Source organism: Mustela putorius, unplaced genomic scaffold (genome assembly GCF_011764305.1).
Source record: "Mustela putorius furo isolate JIRA1106 unplaced genomic scaffold, ASM1176430v1.1 tig00003836_pilon_pilon_pilon, whole genome shotgun sequence".
NCBI classification, from domain to species: Eukaryota; Metazoa; Chordata; class Mammalia; order Carnivora; family Mustelidae; genus Mustela; species Mustela putorius.
The window spans coordinates 17,016,869-17,029,313 of NW_025421989.1; the positions used below are offsets into that span (position 1 = coordinate 17,016,869).

At 34.1% G+C, this 12,445-nt stretch overlaps 1 protein-coding gene across 5 annotated transcripts in view; it reads left to right on the top strand.

Annotated features, from left to right (window-relative positions):
• CNKSR2 (connector enhancer of kinase suppressor of Ras 2) overlaps window positions 1-12,445 on the top strand; it is a 282,747-nt gene that overhangs the window by 137,324 nt on the left and 132,978 nt on the right. For all 5 annotated transcript variants that reach the window (XM_045089401.1, XM_045089398.1, XM_045089399.1 and 2 more), the window contains exons 7-8: window positions 6,943-7,002; window positions 10,162-10,230. In XM_045089401.1, coding sequence (XP_044945336.1) covers window positions 6,943-7,002; window positions 10,162-10,230 — 129 coding nt within the window. The remainder of the gene's footprint in view (window positions 1-6,942; window positions 7,003-10,161; window positions 10,231-12,445) is intronic.

Consider the following 12,445-nt stretch of genomic DNA (forward strand, 5'->3'; position numbering starts at 1 on the left):
AGCCTTTATTTGTTGATCTTTTGCTTAGATGATCTGTCCATTTCAGTGAGGGAGGTGTTAAAGTCCCCTACTATTATTGTATTATTGTCAATGTGTTTCTTTGATTTTGTTATTAATTGGTTTATTTAATTGGCAAAGTTCTTTAGGTTTAAAGGAAGTTTAGAGTTTTATAATAAGAACCAGTGTTATCTGCCCGTGCAAGTTGGTGTTTTGTTTGTTTTGCTTTCGTTTGTTGTGGTTTTGTTTTTTTTTTAATATAATTTTTTATTTTTTATAAACATATATTTTTATCCCCAGGGGTACAGGTCTGTGAATCACCAGGTTTACACACTTCACAGCACTCACCAAAACACATACCCTCCCCAATGTCCATAATACCACCCACTTCTCCCAAACCCCCTCCCCCCAGCAACCCTCAGTTTGTTTTGTGAGATTAAGAGTCACTTATGGTTTGTCTCCCTCCCAATCCCATCTTCTTTCATTTATTCTTCTTGTACCCACTTAAGCCCCCATGTTGCATCACCACTTCCTCATATCAGGGAGATCATATGATAGTTGTCTTTCTCTGCTTGACTTATTTCGCTAAGCATAATACGCTCTAGTTCCATCCTTGTTGTCGCAAATGGCAAGATTTCATTTCTTTTGATGGCTGCATAGTATTCCATTGTGTATATATACCACATCTTCTTGATCCATTCATCTGTTGATGGACATCTAGGTTCTTTCCATAGTTTGGCTATTGTGGACATTGCTGCTATAAACATTCGAGTACACGTGCCCCTTTGGATCACTACGTTTGTATCTTTAGGGTAAATACCCAATAGTGCAATTGCTGGGTCATAGGGCAGTTCTATTTTCAACATTTTGAGGAACCTCCATGCTGTTTTCCAGAGAGGTTGCACCAGCTTGCATTCCCACCAACAGTGTAGGAGGGTTCCCCTTTCTCCGCATCCTCGCCAGCATCTGTCATTTCCTGACTTGTTGATTTTAGCCATTCTGACTGGTGTGAGGTGATATCGCATCGTGGTTTTGATTTGTATTTCCCTGATGCCGAGTGATATGGAGCACTTTTTCATGTGTCTGTTGGCCATCTGGATGTCTTCTTTGCAGAAATGTCTGTTCATGTCCTCTGCCCATTGTTTGTTGTGGTTTTAACAGGACTCTTTTCCCTTAGGTTGTGTAAGCTAAACAAATGCAATATTGTTTAAAACTCGCATCCATTCTTTCTTACAAGGGTGAGTAAGCAGGTGGATTTTGCCAAAACTAGACCCACATCTAGATGTATTTTTTTATTCTGTAATAGTAAAGATAATCATCTTTTATATTTTGTTCAGTTGATTAAAAATTGTATTCGTTCTAAATTTAACCCAAAGGAGAGTTTATTTAAGTAGTTCTCTAGAAAGAAAGCATATAAAATTAATATTAATGAGAGAAAGAGACAGAAAACCAGAAACTGGCTAGAGAACATCTTACCCACTACATAACTATTGCTTGTTAGTTTAGTGCTGCAGTGTTTCTGCTTTCTCCCTGTGGATGAATTTTCCTAGGATATAATTATTGATATTTTAGAAAATAGAAATCTTAGAAATAATATAATCCAGCTAATATAGTCTTAAAGATCTCTAAGTTTAACTTTTTATGTGGCTTTTCTTCAATTCATAACACTGAATTTTCAATATGAAGCCATCTATTCAATAGAGTGACTTTTCTGCTGACACTTGGCAAATTACTTTTTGGTGACTATAGTTTCTCATGCTTTTGTGGCTTTTATCAGTATTTTCCTGGGAAGATGGAATTCATGATATCAGGCATAGTCAGCAAGTATGTCACCATCACAGCCTTTAATTGTAATATCTAATTTTAATTTAAGAGCTTATTTTTTAGCATTTATAAACTTATTTGATTTTAAAATTTTTACTATTTTATGATAGTCCAATTTCATTTAAAGCATCTTTCAACCTGTAATATTGAAGAATTTTCCTATCTCTCCCTTCTCAGTAGTTATAAAGGAAAGGAGGCTCTCTCAGCATGATTTGTAGAGTGAGAAATTCGGAATTAATATATATTATATTAGACTAGGAGTTGGGACACCTGGATACAAATAATTTACACAAAATACAGCAATGAGTGTGATCCTGAGGAGGTAGGGGATTAAAGTTAACCTCCTTGGCCTTGCTATTTTCATGTGTATAATGTTGGGGGTGGGAAGGGAGGGTGGATTAAATCAACCTTAAGGCTTCCTCTAGTTCTTTGAGTCTGTGGTACTAAGGACAGTATTTGGAGAAAAGAGCCTGATTTTTCCCCCACTAATTTCCACTGAAATCATGGGAAATAGTAACCATATAAAGTAAGTCAATCAGTGTTAATTAATGGATGTTATGAAATCTTGATTGTTTTTAATGAAATCTTGATTTGTTTGGACATATCTTTTATTTTTTGAATTTGAAAGAGGTAGATATGGGTCCGGTCTTTGAAACATTCATGAACTTAAAATGCTAACAACCAGATTCAGTTAGTCTGAGAAAGAGCTGGAAGAGAAAAGAAAATACTTGAGTGCTTATCATTTGCCAAGTATTTTCTCACAACTCTTTAGAGTACAGACATTCTTATTTTGCAAATGAGAGATCAGATCTTCACCAATTTCACCCTTTCTCAGAGGTGAACCAAGTGATCAGCTCTAATTCTGTGGACTCTTCACCAGTGTCACATAGGTAATATACAATAGAGTCAGGGTTTAAGTACTGGTAAATCTCCATAAAGTACACCTTAACAAAGCTTGTTCCATTATCCCGTATTTAAAGTTGGAATTGTCAAAGGAAAGTATGAGATGTTTAGGAGGGTAACATTAAAACTGTAACCACCTAGTGAAATCATTTTTAAAGGACATTTGGCAGCACTTCATTGGGAAAATTTTCCAAGGTAGGAAAAGAAAAACCCAAAATGTTGAGTATTAATAAAAAGTGAAATAAAAACTATTTCTTGTGATTCATGTTAAAGAGATGCCTAAATAGAAATTTTTTTATGATTTTATTCAAGAATTTATTTTAAAAATCAGATACCATTAAGCAAGTTTAGTCAGTCACATTTGAAATGAATAGATTTGAGGATTTTGGTAACATTTAGCATGTTCTTAGCCATAGGAAATGTCTATATGGTAAATGAAGGAAAGAATTAGAGATGGGAGAATACCAAGTTAAAGGAATTTTAATTAGTTTAAAACATCTGCAGAAGGTCTTCTGGCAGTTTCAAAACAACATTTATCATAGGCAAAAGGTAATTGCATGGTTCTTCCACTGATAAACTGGGTAGCTTGTTCATCAGCTTTCTACCTAATTAGTCAAATCCCCTAGGGTTTCTTAGCTTTGAGAGTTCTAAGCATTATAACAAATGATGGGAAATGTACTTATGATTAAAATATGCAGCTAGCTTCTAAAATGCTTTTAAACAACAGTGATTAGCAGAAAATTAAAGGAGGGAGAATGAGAGGTATTGGAACCTATCGAAACTATTATCAGAACCAAGAGATGAGTTGAATAGAGAGGAAGGGGCTTGAGGGGATATTCTTAGAGAAGAATCTTGGCCTCAGAGAGCTCTTTTGCTGTTAGACACTTGGATTATCCTCAGATGTCTTATTCTATTGACTTGACGTGAGGTTGCTTTGGCTCCCATTGGTTAACTGACATTTGGAGACCGAGTGAAGCAAATGTCATTTTGGCAAGCTAAGCAGGAGAGAGGGAGCTGTTCAAGTCAGCTCCAGAACCAATTAATTTTTTTTAAATGAAGAGAGAAGGAAGAATAAAGGTTTTGATGAAATGGAAGACCAGATTTGTCTCAGTTCCAGAAAAAGAGCCCTTTGAATTACCTGTCCTCCCACTGTTTGACCCTTTCTCAGAGGTGAACCAAGTGATCAGCTCTAATTCTGTGGACTCTTCATTATTTGGAAGATGATTAATTTGAAACATCATCCAAGCAACTTGCTTCTTTTACTTTCTTTGGGTACCTGAGTTTTTTGGCCATTTTTCTCATTGATACTACCAGATGAAGATAAAAAGAATAAAGTCAGTTTTGATCATTAAAAGCATCTACAACAAATGGTTTATTAAGGTTAGAAGTGAAAATATTACATAAAACAATATCTTTGTTCTTTGTGGCAGTTTTAAAATTGCTTCTTTGAGGTTGCTAGAATTGAACTCTGTATACATAGTTAGATCCTCCTTTATTTAAGCATTTAAAAATATTTTTATCCATCTGAAAAATTTACTTTAAGTCATATAACATTTAATTACATTAAAATAATGATGAGATCATCTTCCTTTAAATAACAGATATAGGGAAGTGGGCTAAGCCTCTGCCTTCAGCTCAGGCCATGATCCCAGCCCACATCAGGCTCTCTGCTCGGCAGAGAGCCTACTTCCCCCTCTCTCTCTGCCTGCCTATCTGCCTACTTGTGATCTCTCTCTGTCAAGTAAATAAATAAAAAATCTTTTATAAATAAATAAGTAAATAATAAATAACAGATACCTGCTTTAGCTTACAGTTGCCACTTTTGAGGTTCCTGGTGTATGTAATAATCACACACAAATTTTATTTTCAGAGGCACAACTAGATTATGTCCATGGGTTTTTATTATCTCCATGACTATATGCCTTTTCTAAACATTTATCTTAGGATATTAGACTTTCTCTATAACCTAATCATTAATGAAATTATTGAGAGCTCTTGTCAAATACCTGAATTCATAATCAGTAATATTCAGTGTAGAAAGAAATGTAGAGAGAAACATAATCAACTTCTGCCTGCCATTTTCAGAGGAGACAGGTCAGTAAAATAAATTTGTAAAATATGAAACCCAGTTACTCTTTATAACCACATTGCACATAGAACATGTGTGCTAAAGAGTCTCAGTCTTTCAGAATAGATGTTAAACAGTGAATAGTTGGGTTTAGTACCCACAGTTGCCAAATATTATGTTATAATAAGAAAAGTGAAGGTACACAACTCTCCTGTTAATAAATAGATAAATCAGGAGCCTAGTGGTTGAGAGTGTGGTCTGGAGTCAGACTGCTTAGGCTTGAAACCTGGCCTCACCACCTTGGGCAGACTCCCTAGCTTCTCTGTGCCTCAGTTTCTTTATCTCTAAAACAGAAGTAATGAGGGCCCCTGGGTGGCTCAGTTGGTTAAGCGTCATCCCAGAGTCCCAGGATTCAGCCCTCCATCAGGCTCCCCACTCAGCGGGGAGTCCATTTCTCTCTCTGACCCTCCCACCTCTCAAGGTTCCACTCTCAAATAAATAAAAAAAATCTTAAAAAAATATAAAACAGAAGTAGCGAAGTTTACACCACATTGGTTATTTTGAAATAAATATAAAACGCTTGAAACAGTCCCTGGCACATTGTAACCAGTAGATAGGTATCTGTGATGATGAGAGAATGATAAGTGAAGTCTGTTTTGTATGTCCAAGTAGTATGTCCTGTTTCTTTCCCTGTCTTTTCCCACTTATTCTTTCATGGTCCTTCTGTGTAAAAAACTGAAACAAAATTTAGTGTTTAGCTCTTACAAATATACTTTAAGATTCTTTATTAATCTGATGTAATTTTGCTAGTTTCTGGAGGAAAATGATGGCAAGGATCTTCTAAGTTCTATAATGGCACCATTATATTTACCCTCCCATAAATAATGGGATAAGTGTTAACTTAAAAAAAAAAAAAAGTAAGTATGCTGTACAGTTGTCACCAGTATAAGGTTGAATATTACCATATGGTCATAGGCAACAACAGCTAGCCAATTTCTTAATTAATTTCTCTATGTACTTCTGTTGAGGTTATTTATTTTATATGAAATAATGAAGTTGCATTTAAAATACTACAGTTCACAAGTAAATGAACACCTTTTAAATCACATTCATTTTGTTTCATGTTAGTGATCCAGGCTTAGCCATTTTTGGAACAGGTACTAACATTTTAGACATAATACATTATTGAAATGACTTCAGAATTCACATCTACCCAGCTTTTTAATAGTACAATCCCATGAACTTTACCACTTCTTGTTTTTATTTCTTTCTTATTTCAATGAAAATACAAGTCCATTCAGTTATATGAATATATAATTAACCTAAAGGTATGGGAAATTAACATTATAGTAATTGTCTATACAGGTGCTAAGATTAGTACTTTTCTGAAATATTGTTGGTTATTATTAAGTCCATTATATTTTAGGCTTTGAGTTCATTAAAATTCATATTTTTAATTTTTGAAAGCAATATTTTAAAATGCACGGAACTTGTATAAGTAAAACATAAGCAATTTTTTTCCAAAGAAAAAAATGGAATCTCACTCTTCTTATTAGGACAAGGACTTCCTACACCTTATCTCTTAATTATTGATATAGAAGTATTGGATATACTTATTGAAACTTTATCATTGAAAATAAAGGCAGGAAATACAGGATTTCACAAAAGATATGGAGAAAAAGTTTACATTAACAGTATTTTATCATTCTTCCATCTCTAGTTAGTTGTAGTTGAAGTAGCTCTGTAGAAACCTCCTTTTTATTGTGTAATATATATCAAGTATAATATGCTAATAATTAATATTTAAATTTCCCATTATAACTTTTATTTTGCCACAGAACAAATAGTAAGTACTGTCGAAGGAGTAAGGTGTGTTCTTTCTTCAGAATATTAAATTGCCATGCTACGTATTTTAAGTTTCATAGGCAATTTACTTATCAAGTAGTTATTTGATTAAGTTGAGTACAGGTTTAAGGCAAACTTTAAAAACCAGAACGTTCAGAAAGGAATTTTTTACTATTTAAAGTTGGCATTATTGAATATGGATTCATGGAACATGTGACAATTTTGATAGGATAATTTTTTAAATGATTTTAAAATATATTGAAAACATTCCAATTCTATTTTTTTCTGATGCTCTCGTTTTCTAGGGTATGTATATTAAATCAACATATGATGGCCTCCATGTAATTACTGGAACTACAGAAAATGTAAGTATTATAACATTTCAGATTATAGCGTTGTTTTCTTTTTATTGTTAAATAAGTTATCTATCTCACATAATTGAGGCTGACTTCTGAAGACATGAACAGATTAGGAGAAAAAAACTAAAAGAACACATTGAGTTAGTAACTGCTGGTTTGGGGAGAATTTCAATCATTTTATTTAGTTTAGAGTACCTATTTACTTGGACTAAATCAGATGTTTTCTGTTCACAGCCAGAGATTTGTCTTTGTTAAGTATTTTCTGGCTTATGACAAGTTGCTTTGACATCTAAAAGAATCCACTTCCATCTGTCAAATAGTTTAGCTATATTAAGAAACTTACATAAGAAAGAAACATCAGATAATTCGGGCTTTCTGAATATGCATTGTCATCGAGCTTAAGTCAATGAAGAGAGAGTATGGTATAGCTCACTGGTTTTCACCGTGAGTTCCCTCCTTGGATCAGCAGCATCAGCTTCCCTTGGAGACTTGTTAGAGATACAAATTCTTAGGCCCCACCCCAGAACTACTGAATAAGAAATTCTGGAGATCAGCCTGTTTCTTAAGAGATTTTGTTGTTTGTTTTTAAAGATTTTATTTATTTATTTGAGAGAGAAATCGTGTGCTTAAGAGAGAGCATGAAAGGCATGGGGAGGGCAGAGGGAGAAGCAGGCTCTCACTGAGTAGGGCACCTAATGCTGGACTTGGTATCAGGACCCCCGGATCACTATCTGAGCCAAAGGCAGACGCCCAACCACCTGAGCTACCCAGGGGCCCCAAGAGATTTTAACAGGTGATTCTAAAATATGCTCAAATTTGAGAACCAAGACAAGCGGTGGGTCAAGAGTCCCTAGGCCTAGGTCCTACAATTGGTTCTGCACCTTAATGGCAGTGTAATTTTTGGCAAGTCGCTCACCCTGTCATTGCTTTCCTTTCCTCAACTATAAATTGGAAATATTATCTGTATGACATACCTCACTAAGTTGATGTGAAAATAAGCTAATAAATGTGAAAGCCTATGCAATAAAGAGCTACAGAAATGTGAAATGATTGTGTTGAGCCTGAACATGATCACTAAAATAGATTTGAATAGTATAATACATCATTATTCCTTCATTTGGTTGTCCCAGACTTCCATCTTACTCTTAAGCAAGTGCTGAGTTTGAATTTATTTTTCTTTTAGAAATTCTGACAAGTTACATGTTTATACTATGTCCCTTCAAAGAAGACTAGGGCGGAGTTAATCTCAAGTTGTTATAGATCTCAATATTTTACTAGAATTTTCTTTTTTTTTTTAAATCAACATTCTTTTCATCTAGTTCACTTACTACTTTCATCATTTATTGCCTTTTTGCCCACTCACTTCTCTTGGTTTCTTGAGAATAGTGAAACACATAATGTACTTACAGTTGGATTACTGTACTAGCTTCACATTTGGTATAAAATATGAGGTCAGAAATACCTGTTATATGCATATTGTCAATCAGTTAAAATTTTTAAATGCAGTAAGGTACTGTGAACAATACTCCTATCATTGATTGATCATTTTTGTTTATTTGTACATTTCTCCGATCATTCATTTATTCATTTGTTCTTATAACAAACTTTTGTTTCATGTCTGCTATGTTCCAGGCATGAGGCTAGGTTTTGAAAGCATTTTTATTTTTTTAAAGATTTGTTTATTTTTTTTATTTGACATAGAGAGAGAGACAGTGAAAGAGGGAACACCAGCATGGGGAGTGGGAGAGGGAGAAGCAGGTTTCCTGCTGAGCAGGGAGGTGGATGCGGGGGTCAATCCCAGGACCCTTTGATTTGAGCCAAAGGCAGATGCTTAATGACTGAGCCAGCCACCCAGGTACTCCAAAGAATTTTTAAACTAAACTAGCTTGCTTTTCCTAAGGAATGCAACTAGGGGATTATGTGTGTAAACAGGTACTGAAATTTGTGTAGTCAGACAAAGGAAAGAATCATAAATGCTGCAAATGAAACCAGAGAAGTAATCACGGAAATGATTTTGAACTATATCTTGAAGAGTTGATAGGAATGCATCTCTGTATTGTCTGGGGTCTATAAAAAAGTTGAGTACTATGTACTGCTCATATTAATTACTCAGAAATATTTGATAAATGGTTAGTGGCCAAAGAAAGATTAATTCTATGAGTAGTTCAGATATGAACCTTATATTAATGGCTTATCATTTAATTCTTTTTTCTTGAAAACATTTTACTATTATTGGTACCCTCAATCATATATCATGAGTAGATCTGTGTTGAGTCTTAGTAAAGCTGCTGACTAAAGTGGTTAAGCTATTTTGCTTTGCTCTGTCCTAGTATCGTCGTTTTCTTTTAGGTAAAATGAGAAGTTTGGACAACATGATATCTAGGGTCCCATCTGACACTGAAAGTCTATGATTTATATGACTTATTCTCTTTTTTACTTATCTGTGAAAGAGGTTGTTTCAGTTTCTTTCAATTTTATATACCAACTATCATTTTCTCTTACACCATGGTTAGAACCATTGGCTTGATATTTTTCTTCTATACTCTCCTTTAAAAAGATCAGTTGTGGACCAGATAGCACAGGGACTGAGTATAGCTACAGCCCTATTATAGTAATGATTTACACACTTTTCACAATTGTTGCATGGTACTTGTATGATTTGATAATATGCCTACCTCCTAAAGGTGCTGTGAAAAAAATACATTTTTTTCCTGTTATAGTACCATTTTGAGGGTTGAGTTCATATCCTAGATGAACTACCCTCTCAAGAGGGTATATTTTTGTTATTACTTGAGTAACTGGAATTCTCTGGGCTATTATCTTATCTTGAATTCTGACCTATGACATCATTCTTTTGTGAATTTCAAATTTTGTTGAATTGAGGTTAATATTGTTTCAAGACTTCCCTGTTTTGAAATAATTAGAAATTGAGAATGAATAAAAAATAAACCGGAAATCACTTTTAAAGTAAATCCTACTTTCTATTATTAGTTATCTATAGAGTGCAAATAATATATTAAACATTAATAGTAATTTTGTTTAGGCTTTTAAAGATTAATTAATTTCTTGATCTAATTTAAAGAGGTGAACTTATTGTAGTATTTTCAGGGAAAGGAAATGAGTGATAAAATTTATGTTCTTTATCATTCTATTATTTAAATTTAGTCACCTGCAGATCGGTGCAAGAAAATCCATGCTGGAGATGAAGTGATTCAAGTTAATCATCAGACTGTGGTATGTATAATTACTTTATGAATCAGTGGGAGGAAATAATATAAAGATTTGCTAAAGCTTTAAAAGGATATCAACGAGATGAAATGCCTGTTTTTGTACAAAAAGATTGAATAGCCTTTTTTCAGATAGCTGAATGAATATTCTTAATTATTTGACAAGATGAGACATAGTTTTTAAAAAACCGTAGTGTTAATACAAGTCTTAGAAATACTGGTGTTGGCTGAGGTTATATATACACATTTCTATATAGACAGGTATGAGATAATGTTATATGCCCCATGAACTGAGATAATAATTATGGGCTAAAAATTAAAGTGATGATGCACACAAATTCAGCCTTTTCTGGATAAAACTTTTAAGTTTTACTTTACAAACTACAGAATTACCTAGTAGATATCTTTTGTAAGGGCATAAATTCATTCATCTACTTTAACATTGATTTGTTCACCGAAGTGTCTGGTAGATTGGTTTATTTGAAATGTTTATTTTTTTAAACAAATTTAAGAATTAATAGCCAAATTGGCTCTTCCGTTCCCAAAAGAGGACTACAGTTTTTGTTTAGAACTGTTGCATGTAACTAAATAAGTTCATAAAATTTTCTTGCTCTGTGAACCTCACAAATCCCTTGCTAGCCTAAGATCTTGAAACAGTGGCTTTTTTCTGTCTATGGTAGACTTTCAAGAGCTATTTTTCTTTTTGTTAGTTTCAGAAAATGAGTATCATACGATTTTCACTTTGGGCCATTTTCTGTCTCAGTTGATTTACTTTCTTCTTCTGTATCTGCCAAAATAAACTATACTCTCTAAAACAAATGAAGTTAAAATAATCTGATTATTAATATAATAAACTTCATTTGAGAAAAATGTGTTTTTTTCTGGTAAATATTCTACTTACAGCTCACCATCCTTTGGAGTGAATAATTATTTCTTATTGTGCCTTTTAACTAAATTTGTTTTTGCCTGTTCTAGTCATAGAAGAAACTATTAAAAGGAAAGTCTATATTTTGGGGGTAAGGAGACTGGTGTGAAAAACTCCAGTCTTTCTCACTGATTCTGATGTGAAGGCAGAAGTCATTTCATTTTTGGCTCTGAGTAAACTGAGAACTTTATGATATTAGGGAGGGGCTGCTGAACACTGATAATTAAAGTTACACTGTTTCTTCAATGAGTTCATTAACTTAAGTGAATAAAAATTAATGAGTTTAAAAATTAAATGTATAGGTGTTTAATAATAATTAATACAGAATTCTGGTCATCAGCAAAGCCTTTTCACACTATGACAGTTCTCATAATGAGAAAGTTGTCATTACTAGAAACCATACAAAGTGGTTGTCCTAACTAAAGTCTCTTGTCCCCTAGGATGAGGATTTGGGCAGTGGGTTAAAGGAGCTGCTTCTAGATGGGCAGCTTCTCCCTCTTGCAGTGTTTGTGCTACATCGTTTTTGCAATGTGACCTGAACAAATATGACATCTGTTCAATAGCTGGACCAGTTTCCAGTTGGTCAATTCTAAGTGGGTGGAATTAGTCTCTAATGAAAAATAAAATTGTTTAAAGGATACTGTTTGTGGGACAAAGATTCTGATGTTGATCAAATGAATATGAAAGTTTTCAAAGGACTACATGGGAACTAATAAAATCTGTATAGACTGGTGACACTTAAATACTGTGAGAATGTGTAAATACATCTTTGCATCACAGTAATATTCCAAAATATTGAAAGCAACACAGAATGATAGTTGGGGAAACTTGCTTCCAATGTTTGCTCTGAAATTGACTTTTGGCTTTAATTGAATCATAGTAACTATTTAAGTATCAGTTTACCTTTTTATAATAATAATAACCATAGCCAATGTTTACTGAGTTCTTACAGTGTGCCAAGCATCGTATTACATACTTTACATATTTTATCTCATTTACTACTTAAAATAATTATACAAAAAGTGTATGTGGAAATTGAGACTCAAAATGATTAACTCACCTGCAACTCAAAGCTCTTTGACTCTGGGACGCCTGGGTGGCTCAGTTGGTTAAGCAGCTGCCTTCGGCTCAGGTCATGATCCCGGCGTCCTGGGATCGAGTCCCACATTGGGCTCCTTGCTTGGCAGGGAGCCTGCTTCTCCCTCTGCCTCTGCCTGCCATTCTGTCTGTCTGTGCTTGCTCTCCCCCGCGCCCTCTGATAAATAAATAAAATCTTAAAAAAAAAAAAAAAGCTCTC